At 50.9% G+C, this 19,859-nt stretch overlaps 7 protein-coding genes across 7 annotated transcripts; 2 read left to right on the plus strand and 5 right to left on the minus strand.

Moving 5' to 3' along the window:
* Positions 1 to 14: 14 nt before the first annotated feature.
* JN550_007918 (uncharacterized protein) lies at positions 15 to 2,612 on the minus strand (the record flags this gene model as incomplete). The annotated part of the gene is made up of 8 exons (XM_049319821.1): positions 15 to 273; positions 377 to 569; positions 725 to 1,206; positions 1,309 to 1,442; positions 1,491 to 1,628; positions 1,679 to 2,079; positions 2,135 to 2,463; positions 2,515 to 2,612. The coding sequence occupies 8 exons, from the start codon at positions 2,610 to 2,612 to the stop codon at positions 15 to 17; spliced, it is 2,034 nt and encodes a 677-aa protein (XP_049169985.1).
* A 1,311-nt stretch (positions 2,613 to 3,923) lies between these two features.
* JN550_007919 (uncharacterized protein) lies at positions 3,924 to 4,663 on the plus strand (the record flags this gene model as incomplete). The annotated part of the gene is made up of 4 exons (XM_049319823.1): positions 3,924 to 4,013; positions 4,064 to 4,280; positions 4,339 to 4,440; positions 4,485 to 4,663. The coding sequence occupies 4 exons, from the start codon at positions 3,924 to 3,926 to the stop codon at positions 4,661 to 4,663; spliced, it is 588 nt and encodes a 195-aa protein (XP_049169986.1).
* A 138-nt stretch (positions 4,664 to 4,801) lies between these two features.
* JN550_007920 (uncharacterized protein) lies at positions 4,802 to 5,240 on the minus strand (the record flags this gene model as incomplete). The annotated part of the gene is made up of 2 exons (XM_049319824.1): positions 4,802 to 5,133; positions 5,192 to 5,240. 2 exons carry the CDS (start codon positions 5,238 to 5,240, stop codon positions 4,802 to 4,804), a joined length of 381 nt encoding a protein of 126 aa, XP_049169987.1.
* A 1,130-nt stretch (positions 5,241 to 6,370) lies between these two features.
* Positions 6,371 to 7,030, minus strand: JN550_007921 (uncharacterized protein; the record flags this gene model as incomplete). Its single annotated transcript, XM_049319825.1, has 5 exons — positions 6,371 to 6,503; positions 6,555 to 6,575; positions 6,638 to 6,649; positions 6,708 to 6,794; positions 6,846 to 7,030. The coding sequence occupies 5 exons, from the start codon at positions 7,028 to 7,030 to the stop codon at positions 6,371 to 6,373; spliced, it is 438 nt and encodes a 145-aa protein (XP_049169988.1).
* A 2,598-nt stretch (positions 7,031 to 9,628) lies between these two features.
* JN550_007922 (uncharacterized protein) lies at positions 9,629 to 10,483 on the minus strand (the record flags this gene model as incomplete). The annotated part of the gene is made up of 1 exon (XM_049319826.1): positions 9,629 to 10,483. The coding sequence occupies one exon, from the start codon at positions 10,481 to 10,483 to the stop codon at positions 9,629 to 9,631; it is 855 nt and encodes a 284-aa protein (XP_049169989.1).
* A 687-nt stretch (positions 10,484 to 11,170) lies between these two features.
* On the minus strand, positions 11,171 to 13,015 carry JN550_007923 (uncharacterized protein; the record flags this gene model as incomplete). Its single annotated transcript, XM_049319827.1, has 2 exons — positions 11,171 to 12,481; positions 12,536 to 13,015. The coding sequence occupies 2 exons, from the start codon at positions 13,013 to 13,015 to the stop codon at positions 11,171 to 11,173; spliced, it is 1,791 nt and encodes a 596-aa protein (XP_049169990.1).
* A 2,529-nt stretch (positions 13,016 to 15,544) lies between these two features.
* JN550_007924 (uncharacterized protein) lies at positions 15,545 to 17,044 on the plus strand (the record flags this gene model as incomplete). The annotated part of the gene is made up of 2 exons (XM_049319828.1): positions 15,545 to 16,373; positions 16,863 to 17,044. 2 exons carry the CDS (start codon positions 15,545 to 15,547, stop codon positions 17,042 to 17,044), a joined length of 1,011 nt encoding a protein of 336 aa, XP_049169991.1.
* Between the last annotated feature and the right edge of the window lie 2,815 nt (positions 17,045 to 19,859).

Genomic DNA, 19,859 nt, shown 5'->3' on the forward strand with positions numbered 1-19,859 from the left:
GTTGCTCGCCGGCGTCATCTGTGGGTCAGAGGTCCCGTCTTGGCGGCGGCCCGATCGCGGCCCCGGATGGTGCGCCGGCGCCTCACGGCGGATTGGGCCAATCGCACGGTGATAGAGAATATGGCGATGCAGATGCGTACGCGCTCGAGATTGGCCGAGGTGTTGCCGAGCTCGAACCAGACGCACTGGTGATCGACGAACCAGAAGCCGGCCATGGCCACCATCATCTGGCTCAGCATATCCACAACGGATATCATCTTCTTTCTCTCTGGCCTAGGCACGTCTGTGGAAAAGACGAGCTGGTCTGGCTGGAAACCTAGAGAGAGGGGACGATCTAGGGGGTTTCCTTCTGTTTCGTTTCGCCTTGTATAGCCACGCCGGCCAGCTCCTGCTCCCTAGCGGTTCCTCGACGTTCGTCTTGAACGTATCGACCTCGCCGAAGAAGCGCGTCACGTCTTCCAGGACGTTCCTGTCGGCTCGGCCCGGGAGCAGGCGCCGCATGTTGCGCACCACGCCATTGACAGCGGAGGCGCCTTGCATGGCCTGCATACATCGTCTTGCATGACCTGCTGTATACCGCCCATGATGTGGCCGGTTACGTTCCCGAGAGGACACCATCGATCTCTTCGAACCCTAAGAACTTCGGATATAGCCTCAATGTCGAATCAAGCCGAGGTGGCGCACGAGCGAACGGCAAGGTGCCCTGTACGTTTCTACTACCAACCGTCTCTGAATACCGAAAACTCCCCAACGAAGTTTTCAAACACACGCCAGGTTCCGCCGACGCAACAAGGGTAGAGTTCTTCCAGGTACCTGCGTTCAATGCCACCTGGCGGCAATATATCGTAGGCGGCCGTCACGGCGATCACCACCCGCCCCATCATACTGTACGGCAGGTGTAGCATAAAGTAATTGCAAGATCGACATATCTCATGGGCCACGGCAAGTTGGTTTTGATCCCTTGGTTGCCCATCAAGAAGGCGTATGACTTCGAGGACAACCAAGATGGCAGCGTAGTGATTGCAGACTGCGGAGAAGACAGCGCAGTTCGGATAGAACAATGAAGGCGGTTCTATGAGGTTGGTGGGGTTATTTGGGTCCGTATATTTGAAGATGGGAAAGCCATGACTTAGATGTGTGAACATCACCTCCCAAGGTCGTCGCTGGGGTATGCGGTCTATCCAATCCTGCTTCCACTGGCAGAGCCTTGAGTTGATGTCAGTCGCCAATTTCGCTATTTTTTTGTGCAGATATTCCCTCTCATGGGGATTACCATTATTTTTGAACTGATCATAATACGAGAGTAACCTCGGAATTTCTAGCATTTCGTCGAATAAATGTTGGGTAAAGTCTTTCTCGGTGCTTCCAGAAGACCAAGGTATAGTTTTCCAGGGCTGAGAGGCGAGAAAGGAGGGCCGTCTGGCCAGGATTGCACCCCACGTCTGTATCATGTTAGCGGTATGTACTCATCAGACAAAGAAAATACATACACAATACAGCCGGGTGTCAATAAACAGAAAGTGCGAAAGCCCAGTTTTATGTCGGGCTACCCCCCTATGTTCGAGCAGTCTTAGCAGTCCGTTGATGTGGACTGAGTATCCAGATTTTGCGTCGCGGGATAGCCGGCCCTAGGACAGGCTTAGCGGGCGACTACGTCCGGTAGAATGGTCCGACATACCTCATATATCATGCAAAGTCCTACCGTAAGTAAGACGGCGTCAGACTTGCTTTTTTCCACATGGTTCAATGCTTCCTGCAACCGTGCAAGTACGGACGGGTAGGAACGAGCTCCGGCGCAAATGAGCTGGTCATCATTCAGCGACAGTCCAGAGTATGCTGTCGATACGGAGAGATATGCAGTGTGGAGGAGTGGGGAGAAGGAGCATATCTCTGCGCCCAAGCGCCATAGACACCAAGGCCGACCGTCATGGATCCAGTATTCCGACGTAGCCTCTGGTCCCGACGGCGTGCCGTATGAATCAACGAAGCGTTCAATGAGAGCATGCTGAATGTAAGTTGTCGTCATGTGCAATGACATGTCAATCGGGACTACCGGTCGTTCAGCAAGACATTCTGTTCCTATCCAAGGTCAGCCCGGGTTGAATATATCGCAGCAAATGGTGTCCCTTGATACCTGATCTGTCATCCTTAATTTCCAAGTCCCGGTCCGTCGTCGTGAGACAGACCACTGACCGCCTAGCCATTGTGGTAACGGGGCTTTGGCAGACTGCAGATCTAATGTCCGACGCCGCTTGAATCATCTGACCGGCTCTCTGTAGAGCATATTCAAGCGTCTCCATTTTCACCCGCAAGCTGCGGATTGCTTCCCTATCTTGCCAGGTCAATGCCTGCGGTGGTCTACCACGTGGCCGACGGTCCTGCATGATTTGGCTCCTGGACTTGACCGTCGGGTCGGCCAACAAATGCTCATCGACGAAAAGACGCGTTCCAAAGACGCCCTGCCTTTACAGACAGGTACAAGCCGCAGGCTTTCGAGGTGGAGCAGTTTCATACAACATTTGTGATCCACAGAGGAGCGTTGACTGCGGGGTCTTGTAGCCGGCAAGGGTCCCTAAACTCAAAAATGCGGCGCCCCCAGCTGTGTTTGCCATTTCAAAGTGTTCCTGTTTAAGCCAGCCACATCCGGTTGCAGCAGTATGCTATTGCCCCACGCCTCTTAGCTGTGCGCGCTAGTGGACGATCCTTCCCGATTGCTTTTTTTTTTTTTTTTTTTTTTTTTTTTTTTTTTTTTTTTTTTTTTTTCCAAGACACATACCCGACCTTTCGCAATTGCCTGTGGGGCCTGATCTGGCACAGGCACGGAAGGTTACCTGCAGCAGATTACAGCCACTGTGGCGCCATCGGTCCACTGGCAGCTTGGGCCACAAGTCCTGCGGGCCGTAATTCGACTTCAATTCGTGGCAGAAACGGACCAGCCTCATATCAGGACGTGTTCTCTTCTGTTCATGTGTAGTCCCACTGGCCTGCTTGAGGCGCGAGGAGTCAATGGACATTTCTGGCCACCAATGCTTCGGCCGCGTTCGACAGAAGTGTCCTTGGTTTACGACACGACATGAAGCTGGTCTTGACAGGCAGCTTCAGCACAGGAAATGGAGCAGTTCGGGAAGAGTCTTGTGTCCGGCCGAGACGATTGAATCGAGACTTACCAATAATGCATTACAGACCCATTATGGCGCATCACGACGTACGGCGAATCACGGCACACCACGAGGGCATTATGGGCACATCATCTCACAATGGACGTGTCATAGAGAAAGACAACTGCCGAGGACCAAGAGAGTTGTCAAAGATCTACGGTTGATTTTTGGCCGCCAGACGAGCTTGACGCGGCTGTACGGATATGGTCACGAAGGGCAGGTTCTGGCACAGCGCTAAAAGGGCCATGCGACGCTCACAAGCAAGCGACCTTTTCGTGCTCCTCCTATGAACGTGTCGGGTCGTTGCAACACGATAACTGATTGCTGCCGAAAGACAGAAACAATACCCAGAACAGCGCCATACTCCTCTCCTGGCACACCGGTGACTAGCGTCGGACACCGGACGACAGCAGATGGCACTCCACTCAGCGCCGGAGAACGGACGAGTACGATATTGTACCCTCCCATGCCGTCGGATCTACACTTCGGCACGGATTCAAGAGTCCATTGACGGGTATGCTGCAGCTACGTGAGCCCTTCGATGGCCGCTTGTATCTGGCCCAGGATAAGACCTAGATCCAGGTTCACTAGATAGAAGATGTCCTTCAGCTGTCCCTCTTATGTACTATTCTCTATTTCATCCTCCGGAGTCGATCTTTGATTGATGCTATGCATACCAGGGAACAAAAGGTCAAGGCGCGCAGAAGCGGAAAGTCCCTTCTTGGTAAGGCTAGGATCTTAGGAAAGAAGGCAAATGTCTTCAGTATGGCCATGTATTGGGACCCCGTCCACAAGAAGATGCGAACAGTTGTGCATTTACCTCCAGGCCAAAAGATGCCGAGTTTGGAAACATTTGTAAGTCACCAAGGCACACCCTAGACCGGAAGGATACTCATGAACTGGAGGCGTTGAAGGCAATTAGCGAGAATTCCCAACAAATATCGCCCGCAATCCACACTGATCGAGGTGGTAGCACTCAGCCTGCGCTCGTCTCGCCAGTCGAAGCTGGGCAGGCTGCCGCAAGCTCTATCTATGATTTTCCAGGCGAGGAAGAAGGTACTATCATTGTGCGGGACTCGCCTCGGCGCGTAGATCATGCATCGCCAATCTCTCCACAAAGAAGTGTGTTCCTTTCTTGGATTACGAACAGCGCCGCTTAACGCTAACTGATGGACTGTAGCAGTATCCGAAGTCACCATCGACGAAGACGCCTTGTGCCAGACACTAGAGATCCAAGCCGAGCAGCCTGATGATCTATGGTGCTATCGAGACGGACGGTCAGGTACGGTGCGCCAGACTAAGGAGCTAAGGCAAGGAAACCAGCAGATCAAGCAATCCTCCGTTGTGCCCAGGCCTGGTGGCGTCAAAAAGTCGAGTGGACGGGAGAAGAGTTGGAGGCAGGCCTCATTCACAGGAACCAACGTATCGCCTGGGGTTTCAGTGAAAAGACGCCTTCCAATGCAGAAGCAGATCATGATTCGTCGGGTCCTCCATCTCTTGGATAGTCTGGGGAGAAAGCCGCGACACGGTATGGCCGGCACTCGAGATACGAATCAAAGCGATCTTGTATATTATAACAGGCCTCAAACCGAAGTATAGGGATAGAGAAGATACAAGAATACATTGATGACAACTTGTCATTGTTATGGCTTGCGCTCGGCTTCCAGACTGTTTATAGTTGTCTTCAATAAGACAAGTGCATCTTGTAGCTTCCCAAAAGCCTTGGACAGAGAAGCTAATGCATCTGGGCCGATGTCCTGCTCAGTATTCAAATCACCCTGTGGTATTCTTTCTGCCGTGTCGGATGGTGTGTCGTCGATCCCGTCATGGCCGTCGACGCCAAACACCTGGATGTCGCCAAGATCATTGTCCGAGTCGGAAACGACGAAATCATCCAGACTTCCTGTGCTTTCCGATCCGTCTGTACTGTGGCCTGAACTCTCATACTCCGATCCCGAATCAATCTCCTCGGATCCTAAAGGTTCAACTTAGTGAATACTGTGCCCAGGCTTCGGCCATAGTCGGGGCCTTACCGTCTGAATCATCAGAGTCCCGAGAAGGGAATCGAGCTCGTCGAACCATTGTCCTGCCCCGTGTCATCGAAAGCATATTGTGAGTATCGTGCACCATCGGGAACGCCTGAGCTCAACTACTAAACAGCCTGCTACCTTATCTATGCGAGCCTTAGTAGTGGACGTTTCCATTTCTGGACGGTTACGAAATCATGTAGCGGAAAATGGCTCAACTGCCGCGCACTGGAGGTGTTCGGCCCTTTCAATTTCTGGCTCCCAGCTCACTGCTCGTCAGTCAAATTCTGGCCAGTCTACAATCAAGTAACTTATGGACCGAGATTTCCTGTCCACTTCTACGTCTTTGGCCATATTTTAGCAGGATATATACAACCAGTCTGCCGCCATCAAATGCAGTTCTTCACTTGCTTACAGGCTGACAGCTTTGACAGCTTATACTGCACGTATTGCACCTTCGTCTGTTGCCATGTTTGACAACCTACTCCATACTCTCAGCGCGCTTGTTTCCCTACTCTATCCCCTACTTGCCACATACAATGCTCTGAAGACCTCCAGAACCACACCGCTCAAAGAATGGTTGATGTACTGGTCCGTACTCTCTGTCATACTCTTAGCAGAGTTCTTCGTCAAGCCGGTTCTAGACCAGATCCCTCTATATTCGACTTCGAGGTTGGTCTTAATCCTTTACCTACTACTTCCGGAGTCGCGAGGCCACCGCCACCTGTTTGAAACATATCTACGGCCATCACTTGACACGCACGAGCAGAGCATTCAGACCGTTATCCAACGTACCGATAGTGGGGTTCAGGTAGTGGGCTCGTTCTGTCTGAATGTGCTCAGGAATCTTGCTCGTCGAAAGTCGAATGGCCATGATAGACGGGCTTGAGTCTCTGAGTCTGTGACTGGCGTAGTACTTACTGCGATTTCTCGAAGCCAAAGGCATGTACCAAAATTAGTATGTTCATACATGTATATGGTCGTCGTCTGTTCGGAGCCAGCATTCGATCCCATCTTAGGAGTCACTTCTTTGCCGGTTCATTAGCTACGCTATGGCCGTTCATGTTAAGATCATGGACTTGATCTCTATAAATGTATATGCATATACTTGTCAGCCGGAATCCATTCTACATCCTTGCGATCATCGCATAGAGAACTATTATCCTTGCACGAAGACGATACCGTCTACTCCTGGTTAAATTGATCTTCCCCGAGCAGGTCCATGAAGCTCTCTTGGTTCTGCGTCGCGGCATACTGTTCAAGACCATCCTTCAAGCCCGTGACCCATGTCTCCATGTCGTTGCTTTGTTGGCGGAAACTAGTAAAGTTATCGAAACGTGTTCAAGTATTGCTTATCAGACCAACTCACCCTTGAGTCATGTTTGTGTCTCTGACCAAGATGGTAACGTTAGTTTCAAAATTGGCCTGTCCAATCCCCGTAGGGTAACTCACAGTCGCTTCGTACTACAATGCTTCCTGTCAGTAATCTCAAGTTGGCAGAAAAGAGTAACGGTCTGCTCACGCTGCTGCAGATTGACTTGAAAGCCGTTGAACAGCGGTCGAGAGTTGATCAAGTTTGGCGTTTATCTGTTCGAGCTGGTCCTGGATTCTTCCATCATGTCAGCGAGCGTTTGCCTTCTATGAGGCGAGGCACACTGACTGGGGTGCGGGATCAAATTCCTCGTCTTCGGCAAGATCAGGAAGAGTCGAGAGGCCTGATTGACCTGCACGCATGGGCTGGTTGATCGATCTAGATGGGGCTGTTGTTTGGATATTGCGCGGGGCGGTTCCATGATTGCTCGGAACGGAAAGGTTGGTGTTTGACCGTGCGCGGGTCGCTGACATCCCTGGCTGCTGGGCCGGCTGTACTCGGCGATTCTGTAAATTCATTGCAATGATGGCAGGATTGGTCGACAGAGATGTTCTATGTAACAAAGTGGGAGGTCTAGATGGAGGGTGCTTGAACTGAAATCTAAGTGAGAGCGCTGGCGTGTATATATACTTCCAGTTCGTTATTAGATATATACTGCAGGAATGTAAATGGAAACTCGTTCCATTCAATATCCCATTGACTTTGGCATATACCACTTCCAGCCTTTCAGGAAGTGCCTCACACCTAAAGCCCGAAGCGTCCCCTAATGTTTATTTCTGAACCCTTGCTCTGACCAACGCCGGCATGTCTAATTCAGTCGCCACGCTCAGTAGATAGACAGTTGTGGTTCACAGCTGGGATTCAAATTGTTCGGAAATACCGGTGCACTGGCATGGCTGGAGGAGGTGTCTGCAGAGATGAATGTGAAGGTAAAGAAATGCTTCTGAGTGATGCTTTTAATGGGTATCGAAAGTTGCCTCTACGACTGTCCACATCTGTCTACATCTGTCTGCATCTGTGGTCTTGCCTGTAGAATATTCATTACGTTGCTGCGAGTGGTCCTGGACACCTTGATGGCGGATTCTGTTTACAATAATCGCTGTCCGGAGGTTCCATGAAGTGTTTGTGCAGGAGGAATAGCTGTGGGATTCATCAGCGAGTAGGTGCGCCACCCTAAAACAACTCCAGGCCATTTCGTGCGTGCGGCCACTTCCTCGTCGACGTGCCATGCTCCGTTTATTCACCTGTTTCGGTCTCTCATTCTTGACCTGCTCACGTTGTAGATTTGCACAAGACAATTGCTGACCAAGTCCGGAACCTATCACGAAGCCACTTCGGTGCGCGAACAGAAATACGCTATTCAAAGTGTCCCTTCCAGCATCAAGTCACACGCGCGAAACGGATTTTGGGCCGGTTCGGTTCATCGCGTCCGTGTGGGGCGAAGAACGGTTTAATCCCGCCACCTGGAGTCGCTTTGGTCCCTAGACACGCCCCGCAGTGGACAGTCAAGGGATGGTTCAATCCCATGACCCAGGACATGCCCCGCAGTCGGTTCCAGCCATGGGACGGTTCGGCCCCAAGGATCCATTCTGAACCAGTGCCGCTTGAGCTTAATCCGACTGCACATGGTTATATTCCGTGGACCAAGAATTTGCCCTTTGGCCATTCCCAACTGCACGGCCACTTACGGACATACCCTGATGACATTTCCTGTCATTGGTGAGCCAGCACAAGCATACCTAGTCATTTTGGGTCACATTACAGCACTCGGACGTGTGCATTTGGCGACAAGAGAGCACAAAGGCAGGAATGAGACAGGCGAGCATCATGACACTCCACAGGCATACTTGCCCGAGGAAATTAATTTGAAGCAGGGACCGGTACAGTACACGATCACCAAGACGCGATGTCAGGACGGATTGGCTATGGTACGGACGTTTTATTCTCTATCTATATAGGAAGAAGACAGGGATATGTAAAGTACCTCTAGGGGCCCACTATACAGGACGACGATTATGTTTTTATACGATCATCTCGAAGCTTTGAGGCTGTTTCCTACGCGGAGGACGAGAACAAAGGTTCCGATGAAGAGGTTGCGATGTGGCTGCACGAGATTGATCATGTCGTTGCTTGTAAAATGGAATTGCAGCGAGAATGGTATGTCGCAACTGGTTTTCTCCATCACACGGCCGGCTAGTGCGCAGTGAGGCTCGTGGTCAAACGGCTGTTCATTTCTCATCGATTTTTCTGCTGGTACTTGACATCCAGTTTTCAAGCAGTCACTGCTCGACAAGAAGCATCGACCTTGAGATGGACATCCCTTCATGCCATCGTGACCCATGATGGAGAATATGATTAAAAGGCTTCCTTTGTGTAGCCAACCCGCTTTGCGCAGCGAGCACAATAGTAAAGGTTGTATCCTATGCGGATCATGGACGTAGAAATGAGGTCGTCTGTGGACATAATTTCAACAGCCTTGGCGCACCGTAGGCAGCGAATGGTCTGCACTATAGCCATCTGCTCCACGGATGTAGCTGCAGCGGAGCTTGTCGTTGAATGTGATGTGTTTCTTGAGTCATTCTGCTTCATTTTTTGTCATATAATCCTGAGTTGATGGAGCCGACAAATATAAAAAGGTAAGAAAAGCATATATCAATCATCTTTATACGATGATGGATGACCGGATCTGGGAGCCTAATGTGGCGACGTGGACTCGGTCAAAATGGGGATTTTGGTGACAATTGTCAAGACGGGACACATGCAGACATATTATTTTCAGGACATTACTAGGCATTGTGATCCGATTTCAGATTTCAGTTACGGCTTCCATTCCATCTTGCAGTTCATTATTAGACTTTTGACTTGGTGTCTAATTGGCCATAGGTGTAGCCCTTAAGACCATTCTTGTCGTAGTCTTTTACGCGGATGCTATCAAGGGGGCTTTGCAAAATGAAAGTGCCAACTTTGCGGCACAGGAGGAGATCTTGCGTAAGGAAAGTAGATGACATGAATGAAAATAAGTCGTATTGTCCAATTGCAACAGCTTCTATCCACATTTTGGTGATAGGTTCTCAGGCAGATGTTGCCGTAGCCCGGGACCTGCGCCGGCGCGTCTTGTCATCATGATTGATCAATCTCCAATGCTGCTCGACAGCACCTGGAGTGCGGTTCAACTGTTGTGCGATTTGAGCCCAACCGATTTTTCTTCTCATAGACAGTCTGAGATATCGCTCGTCGGAATCTGTCCAGGGCTTGCGTAGCTGACCGCGTATTCTTTCCCTTGGCCTGACCGGGTTTCCCGCCCATGTCTGATGGTCTCTACTTCTAAGACCCAGCAGATCCATGTTCAAATGCTCGTCCCCGGTACCGGTACCATGCTGGTGTGGCGTGACGGTCATCTCCTGCATGGACCCACCGCGCAGGCGAGGTGTCCTTTCAGACGAGATCGCAGCTTCCCGCATGTCCTTGTCTAGTGCCCCAAGTGACGGGAACATCAACTTTATCACGTAGTCTCGTAGTGCCCACTGACTTATCTTGCGCATCGCTGCAGACTTCTGATGGGCAGTCAGTACCGCAGCACTGGCCAGGTGATCTTCCCATGGTATACCTCCGGGAAGATCAAACTGCAAAATTCTTTCAGCCAGCTGCAGCAACCGTCCCATGTCACAGCCACAAGCCTGACATGGCCCAAATTGCAGAGCCGTCTTGGATTTCATGTTTTGCGGCAGGGAGGACATGTTTGAGGAGTTACTGCCCTCTCTGCGCCCATATTTGCGGTGATCCGGCCGTAGAGCATGGTTGGCCAAGTTGCATGAGCCAGGGTTGCAAAGCTCCTGCTCGCTGGGCCTGGAGTAGACCATTTCCAAGTCGTCATTGTGCGTGATCCTCTGACTCGGCCCTGGACCGTCCACACTTTCGATACTCATAGCGGTAGGACTAGTTGCAATACTCGAAAACGCCCGATGATCAGCCCTATAGACCGTATGATCTGGTTGCTCCAAGACAGAGTGACCGAGTCAGTAACATTACTTCGCCTGCCGCTTTGCATGGGAGCAAGTGTTGTGGGTACTTAAGTAGGCACCACGAACCACTCCTGGCGGGATCAATTGATGCGGCACTTGCTGAGAGATCTTGCACCAGGTTTGAAGCGCGCGTGGAGGCGCAGCCGGTGGGGTCGTGCAGCAACGGAAGTGGTTCGCCGGCTTGCCGGCTGTTAATAATAGCGGATTCCTCAATTCACGAAAATTTGCGGAGATATCGCGTCTTGCTACTAAACCACGTTTTCGGTAGCGTCGTACGCAGTACGTTCTGCGTCGTAGCGACATGTCGCATGCTCACTTTGGGGGTCGTACGAAGCGCATGAAGCGCTAGAATAATGTTACTTTCATCATAAGTGCGAACCATAGCTTGTTGTAATTTAGTTGAAGATCCTTTTCTCTCAGGCCGCCGAGTTTTCCAGTCAAGGCAATGATGCGCACAGCCTGACAACACTCACGCCTTCGAACTATGATACTGCAAGACTGTATCCACAGCTGGCCGTTGCAGCTCGAAGCTGAATGACTTTACATACGCCATAGCGCGTACCATCAGCAAACGAACGGCTGATGCCATGATCAACCGGCTCTCTTGGATTGCCGGGTAGATGAAGGCGAGGGAGGGCTGCGTGGCATCTTAGGCGGACGCTGGGAACGTAGGTGTTCTTCCCGGCTGGTCGACGTGAAGCTTGATGTGAAGCTCGTTGCAAAGCATGTTGAATCCCCAGCGTCGTCCACGTCATCATCGCCATATGTGTGAATTGCCAGCCCCACGTTGCTCTGCTGAGTCTCCTGGATCTCCTGGGTCTTTTCCTCGTCATCTGGTTCGGCGAACATGCGACAATCATAAAAATCGAGAGGACTCGAGCCAATATCTTGCTGTTCGCCAGCCATGCTTGCAACATTCCATTCTGTGTCTGCATCCTCTGTGCTTCGATCGCGTACTCTCGCATTGGCGATCCCGATAAATCGGTCGCGGTACTCTTTCGCCCTTATCCTAAGATTTCTAAATGCCCCCCTGCCCTGTGAATAAACCTCGTCATCACTCAGAGCATAAGCTTTGAGTAAAGTAATGTGATAGCTCGGCCCTTGTCCGCACTTAGCAGGAGCAGTGAGATGGTGTGCGTATAGTTTGAGGTATCCGTCAAGCAAGGTTGAAGTGAATGCATAGGCGTTGCCATCGTAGACGGGTTCATCCATGAGATAATTTTGCAAGGCGTGCATGGAATGAGCCCCGTGCGCGCCGTCCAAGACTGCCTGTCCCATCGCTACCTCGATGGAGCCCCCGGGGCCTTTGGCTTCCAGGAAAAAGTTAGGCGCTATGGGAACTCCCCCCTTTTTCGTCGGTATTATGATCTCGTCCAAATCTTCTCTTACTTTCTTGTTCACAGCCTCGGGATGAGCACCATCGAAAAAGTCGGGTATTGGGTTTACAATAGTGTTGTCCGTTATTGAGGCCAAGTTAGTAAACGGAAGATGCCCCTCATTCAGGATATCGCTATTGCCAATAATGAGCGGAACCACGGTGCGCATCACTGTGCCTTCAGATCTGGTCGCATTTTTGTCTTGAAAATCGTCAAAAGCGGTATCGGGAACAACAGAGGGGGAAAGAGAACGCCTTGGGGTCTTTAAAGCCTGACGGATCTCTTCAAAGTTTGCCGGCTTCGGGGGCCGGGTGCCATCGGGAAACTTGTAAACAGGAGGGTAGATGTGGTAGTCGATACAATGTTGCCTGAAATTGGCATCGTATGCGGATGAGCGCCTGCTTCTGTTGGAAACAGTAGTCACCTCGGTTGACTGTGTTCGCACGCTGCCCGCTGAGACACGCTTGCTTGTCACAGAGGACGATATAGAAGCCATCGTATGCGCGGTACTTATCGGCTCTGGACACTAAGCAGACTGGTCAGTCAACAACATCTGAGTATTGAGCAGTACAGAGCATACCCCCTGAAGATCGCTGAGATCTGGACCACCGGTCCTCGCAAAGCGAGCAAGGTCAGAACCACCCTCCTTTATGGTTTGGGCCAAATCTCGAATGTGTTTTTGGTGGGCTGGAAGCTTTGGCAGAGAGAGACTGTCGTTCCGGCGGTCGACTTCTTGCAACGCGCGACGCGTGAGCCAAACCTTAGACAGATTATCGTAGAATTCGGAAGGGAAGCTCGAAGCCCTGTGGACAGCACCACGCGATTTCGGCTTCTTTAAAGGGGGTTGGTCTTGTAAAGGATCGGTTGTTCGTCTCTTTCGGTTCGGCGATCGCGAAGGCTTAGGAAACACACCATTTGGGATTGTCCTGTCGAATGGAGCTTGATCGTGTGGAGGGCCGTCTACTGGGTAGACGCCGCTCAATTTCGCCCTCTTAGATGGGACTTGGTCTGGCGGATGATTGTCTATTCGCGGCCTCTTTCTTGCCTGCAGCCGCGCCATGGATGGCCATCATAATTTAGCTGAGGGAGATGGGCCAGGATATAAAGGTGCGGACCGGTGGTGTCCCAATCTACTGGAGATGACTCAGGCGATAAGCAGGTTGGCTAGAGCACTCGTGTTGAGGGGTGCAGCCTAGTGTGGGGCATATCAGGCCCGCCCATGATTTTGAATGCGGTGGAGAGCTTGATGGCCAGTGCGTCGGGATTGTCAGCTGCAGAAAAACGATTGGTGTGGGGGCTTTAGTGTGTAAGCGTCAAGCCGAATCTGCGGGTAACGATCGCTTACGGATCAGGTTTAATCTTTGTTCTCGGCTTGGGTCGCTGCTGTGTGTACGAACATGGCCTCACGAACCGCGACCCCTGAAAGGAACAACTAGAACCCACCAGGCAGCTGATGGGCAGACGACAAAGACAGGAAAACCACGGGACCAATGGGACAAAGGAAGTCACGTAATCAAGGACCCGATCACCTGTGGAGACAAATGATCGTGGACATATAGGGTGGTGATCCAGAACGGGATCACTAAGGACCAACAGTGATCAGGACAAAGGACACTGGTGATTCAGCCAACACCAGTGAGGGAATGAATGGATATATAGCGGGAAGGATTTCCTAGCCACTTAGACAGCTATCAATTTGGTTTTGCAATCCTTGTACTACATTTGCGTACCATGTCCGGTAGACTACTGATCTTGTCCGCCCTTGCCCCCTCCAAAGCCACGATCGCCTGACCATTTAGACCGTCTAGGTACAGGTCACCGTCCTCTAGTCCTCACAACGAGTACTTGCCGTATTACCTTCCTGACCAGATCGATGGCCTGGTGTCTACGTCATATTCACCTGATACAAACCCCCGGTCAGCCCATCGGACCGTGCTCTTGCCTTGTCAGCCTTGCTCTTGTCGGTCCTTGTACCACTTGACACATACTCTTTGCCCGGCATAGCCATCCTCGTCACTGCTGTAGTCATGCAGGAACATGGAGGTTTCTCCTGACGCCCTACACCGTCATTCAGCCAATTGCAGTTCTGCTGCTTTGGTAACAAGCTCCAAGCTGTAGCATACAGCGGTGGCGAGGAGGTGGTGCGGCTTCGAGGCTTCACGGTTGGTGAAGATAGCTGGCCCAAACTAGTAAGCTATTGGATCAGCACGATACGCGACGGAAAATTGACGAACCTGGACTGTAGAGCCGAAATAATTCATGCACAAAATTATGGAGATAAGGAAGCCGACCTACGCTTCTACAGAGGCTCATTAATACTTCTGCTTCGACTCAGTACATCATGATCCATTTCGAAAGAGGCATGGGTTTCTCTTATATGGATTAACAGTGAGGCGGCCATCCGATATAATGCAGCCAGCAATAAAACACAGCCTGTGCCAATAGCTAGATCATGCGCAGCTAATTGTTGAGTAGACACAAAACGTTGGCCATCGATACAGTACCTTCGTATTGACTGGCAAGCTCGGCTCTGGCTCGACCGGTGATACCTACTGTGGACAAAACACTGCAACGGGAGAGAGAGCAGCAATTAAGATCGAAATTCAAACAACTTCTTGTTGGCTGCCGCATTATATCCGCAGCCTTTTCGGAGACTTCCCTAAGGGGGAGAAGATACAGCTGCTTGTACTTCGCTACGCCGACTCGGTTTCTGTCGTTGACTTAGAAGTAGCAACCTCCAGGCTCACTGCGTTTCCTCGCAGCCTTGCAGTCGCCAATGCAGCATGGGACGAGATCCCCCCGATGAGACTAAAGAGCGCGCGGGAAGATGACGTGAGATAGGAAAACTAAGAGACAGCGAGAAAACAGGAGCTACTGTAAGCATCTGTTCCTGCTTAATACACGGTATTCCAGCGCTGCACAGTAGTCGAGAAGCATGTTATGAATATTGAAGACAATTTGTGTCCAAGCACAGAACCGTCCCATACATAATTACTGCACATACAATTCTTGGAACACATATGGGAATGGCCAAAATACGGTCTTCTGAATAACAATTCTGAGGTCACAATAATTATGGGTAGGAAATGGCCTCTCGTCAGCGATATCTTAGCATGTCCAAATATGATGATATACCAAGAGAACGGACGAGTACGATATTGTACCCTCCCATGCCGTCGGCTCTACACCTCGGCACGGATTCAAGAGTCCACTGACGGGTATGCTGCAGCTACGTGAGCCCTTCGATGGCCGCTTGTATCTAGCCCAGGATAAGACCTAGACACAGGTCTACATTCAACTAAGACAGAAGTTGTAACTGCTCGTTTTATCCGTTCATTCTGATATCCTCTTTTCTATTCCATCCTCTGGGGCCGATGCTTGATTGATGCCACGCATACCAGGGAACAGAAGGTCAAGGCGCGCAGAAGGGGAAAATCCTTCGCGGTAAGGCCAAGTACAGTATCGATTCTTATATCTACTTGTTCTCTCCTCGGGCCATGAGGCTGACCTACGATATTTTCAACAGTTCGTTATCTTCCTCATAACGTATCTAGCCTACGAAGTCTTTATACGTATTTGAGTTCGAACGATGTCGTGGAGCCTATTGCCCAATGAACTCATCTCTCAAGTTGTAGGATACATGGATGTAGCTACCAGCCTGGCATTATCATCTGTTGATAAGAGAACACGAGAAGCGGTGCGAGTCGACCGACGGCGAACTGTTAACGCTTATCTGAGGCACTTTGTTGATTCAGAGCAAGCAGCATATGACTTGAGACAGACAATGCGCGCGGCCAATGCATTTTTCTGGGGCAGACAAGTCGCCCAATTCATGATGCTCCGGCAGCAGGAAGATGGCAAGGCAGAAGAACGAATGACCGTCCTAGCAGTCTCTGGGGACAGAAAGGAAATGGCATTCCAAATCATTGATTTCTTCTGCAGCAACGGGTTCAGGATAGTGACCTGCTGTCACGCACTGGAGCAGGTCGAAAATTCTACATCAACGAGAGAGTCACAGCCCTTGACCCGACCTCCTGCTGAAGCACGCCGTTCGGCGGTAGACCAATGTCTCCAACATGCCACACCGTCTCGACGCATCTGCTCCTCACTTCTCTCGCGGGCGCCACGACACGGACGGCGGGGTTTCAAGTCACGCCTGGGTAAATATCGTTTGACAGGCACCGCTGTGGCGCCTCGTGATGCGCGAGAGAGAGATGAGCAGAAGTTGGGCCGGATTAGTATGGACATGTGGATGGCAGTGTCTCCTCGGCCTTCGCATGGGCTTCTCCGGAGTAGACCGGGCGAAGGGTGGGTAACTGGTGGAATAGCTGTCTCCTCATGGAGAGGCATCCCCCTCTTGGGCGGCATCCTCCATCTGGAAGGCATCCTCCAGGTGGAAGGCATCCCCCAGTTGGGAGGTATGAAGACCTCTCAGATGGTACGAGACCGCCAGAGGGTGCCAAGAAGAAAAGAAGAAAGAATTGGGATCGGTGGGAGATCGGTCTTAAATATTCATCGCTGGACCACGGTGAGAACGCTGGAACGTTTCCGTTCTCGACAAACCAGCCCCCCTCTTTCTTGGTGTCCAAATGAATCCTTTGCATGAAGAGATGGTCCACCGCCAGAGTCGTCAAAGATCCCCGGTTGATTTTTAGCCGCCGGACGAGGTCAACGCGGCTGTACAGATGTGGTCACGAAGAGCAGGACCTAACACAGCGTCGAAAGAGCGATGCGACGCTCACAAGTAAGCGACCTTTTCTTGCCCCTTCCACGACTGTGTAGGTTTATATCGACACGATGCCTAATTGCTGCCAAAAGGAGAAACAATGCCCAGAACAGCGCTACACTCCTAATATACTAGTAACTAGCGTCGGAAACCGGACGACGGCAAATGACACTCTAACTAGTGCCGGAGAACGGACGATGGCGAATGGCGCTGCACTTGGCGGCGGAAACCGGACGTGGATTTCTCATTGTCATGTTGTCGGCTCTACCAGTCGATGCGTCCTCCAACAGTACACGTGCTCTACTCAGCCAGGGGTTCACCACCCGGAGCTACGGGGTCACAAGCAATGCGAGGACTCCATAGGCCCAAAGGGAGGAGCAATGCCCCTGACTCCAGCTCGGCTTATCTCGGGCCCAGTCACAACTGAGAACTCCCTTGGTTGGAGCTGAGTCTACTATCGGTACAGACGAGAGAGCACGGTCAGGGGCGTGAGGCTAAGGACGCTCGTATTCCTATTGAGCTCGGGTTGGTGGGACGTGGTATAGAATTGTGGCTTGATAAAATGTGGCTGTGCTTTTTGCGTTTCGTTTATTTAATTTCCCTCTTTTCCGTAGATTTTAATACACCATCGCACTTCTTGTTTTTATTTTTACGACTAGTTGGTTTGGCGACTGACGATTTCTACGTCTATTTTAGCCACACGAACAATGTACGTTCGATTCGTCGACACTGACGAGGAGGACTGCATTGGCTGAGGTTGTGTTACTTGGGGAATATGGCCCAGGAGCACCACTCCAGTTCAATACAAGGTCTTTGCAGTCACTTTCCAGTGCAGCCCGGGAAAACGTTACTACCAATGAAACCCAAGACCGCGCGGGAACAGGCTGCGAGGTCGGAGAACAAGAGGAAGCGGGAAGTCAGGTGCTAGTGTAATCGGTTGTTCCTGGTATGTGGTCGCGCAGGTCACAGCAGCTCAGTACCTGTACCTGACCTCTGCCGTTCTTGCCGGACTTTGAAGCCGAAGACTTAGGCTGGTCCGGTCTCCGGTGCTAGCGACCCATGAGGGATAGGACCGGACGCCGGACGTTGGACAGTGGTATTCCTAAATGGCTAGAATGGACTTGGCGATTTGGAGAAGGCAAGGCTGGACGATTATATATTTACTAGATATGTTTTACAAGTGGTATCCACCTTCTTAAAAGTTCATCAGAACTCTTAGAAGTATTAGAGAATAATGACAAATTAACGAGCGACTAAACGTGCATATTGAGTTTGTGAGTCTATCTTCTTTATGGGCGAAGGTTTTTTTATGGAATCTTTCGCTGTATACTTTAAGTATATCAGTATTGCGTATAAGTTATGTTCTTGATATTAATTTGGTAGTTAACAATATTTGATTTTCAGATATGATGAAAGTGCCGCAAATGACGATATAGGGTTGTGGCTTTAAATATGTAAGTTGCAAAATGGGTTATCACGAACGCTTCCAGTTGAGAAAGGTTGATGATACGTGCTTTGGGAATTTCGAAGTATGGCCTGGAGACTCAGGCTGCAAACACGTGTGCCGTCCACCACTTTGAATCAGTATACTTATTTCTGATAAGACGTGATGGTACATACGGGATAATATGTTTGGATGATGCTAGTTATACTATATAATGCCAGCATGAATATCGTGCCAACCAGTTGGTTCAGGCTCATATCCGCCTTGTGCTGGCCGAAGGGTCCACGGAATGTCAGATTAAGCTCAAGCGGCACTTGGTCAAACGGATCCTTGGGACCGAACCGTCCCATGGCTGGAACCAACTGCGGGCATATCCTGGGTCGTGGGATTGAACCATCCCTTGGCTGCAATCAGCTGCGGACCGAACCATCCCTTACACCCCTTAGCTGTCATCTGCGGGGCGTGTCTAGGGACTAAAGTGACCCCAGGTGGCGGGATCAAACCGTCCTTTGCCCCACCTGAACGCAATGGAACGAACCAGCCCAAAGTCCGTTTTGCGTGTTCAAGTTACGACCTGAGGATGGGGAGGGACGCATTTCTGTTCGCGCCGAAGTGGCTCCATGGCAGGTTCAGGACTTGGTAAGCAATCGTCCTGTGCAAGGTCGAGCCTGCTTCGTGCATTGTCTACTACGTGACGCACCTCAGGTCGAGAATGAGCGACCGGAGGAGCTGAATAAACGGAGCATGGCGCGTCGACCAGGAAGTGGCCGTACGCATGAACTGGCCTGGGCCTGTTTCAGGGTGGCGCAAGTTTATCTGAGGAGCGACCAGAAGGAGCGCTGTCTGGATGTTGAGTTCCTGCCACGAATTGGAGTCGATTGAAGCTGGTCTATAATGGTGGTCCAAGTCCATGGGGCTGCAACGCGGTTGCCTTCGGCACGAAGGAGGCTCTTGTTGATTGTCCGAAACCTAGTGATGATAAGGACTGCGCCTGCGTGATGATACGGTGCAATGTATGCGACAACGTGGTGGACGCGAATGTCGCATGCATATTTCTGCATCGTAAATGCGTAAGTGATCAAAGTCCCGTTCTTAAATATAGACTCACACAAGACTGACAGGTTGTCTGCCCTGATTGTGCAATACTGCAAAGAAAGGTGTTCTGCAGGAGTTATGATCATGCCATTACCTATGGACTCCAAAGACAATCCAAACTTGATCGCAAATGATGGGACTGGCCTCCTACGCTGCACCCGTTATGGTACGAAAGCCACTCCAAATTTGGGAATGGCTGCACCGCCAGAAGGCTGAACCGTTACTGGCCATCTAAACGCTTGGCGAAGCGACCATTTCATTTAAGATGCTCTAACAAAGTCTGACCACCGCTTGCTGCGCTGCTCCGCATCTGTAATCGATTGACCGAGGCCTGAGCCTTTCGATTCCTACCGAAATCTGAAGCCGAAGTCTGAAGCCGAAAATCTTACGGTCATCCGGATTCCGGTGCTAGCCCCTGTGGGGCGTAGGACCGCATTCCGAACGATGCGCAATTGACAACCTCTAATTTTAGGGATTGAATGGACACTTGGACCATGCACCTAACTTAGATTAGCAATGGCCCCCTCGGGCGATAAGAGTTCCCTACACGTTAGCAAGCCGATCAGAATCTCGCCCCATTTACATCGCAGGCAAAAAACTGTGTAATTGGCTGTGCACCTTGCATCCCTTCTTCTGTAA

Source organism: Neoarthrinium moseri (genome assembly GCF_022829205.1).
Source record: "Neoarthrinium moseri strain CBS 164.80 chromosome Unknown scaffold32_Wmoseri_CBS_16480, whole genome shotgun sequence".
Taxonomy (NCBI): domain Eukaryota; kingdom Fungi; phylum Ascomycota; class Sordariomycetes; order Amphisphaeriales; family Apiosporaceae; genus Neoarthrinium; species Neoarthrinium moseri.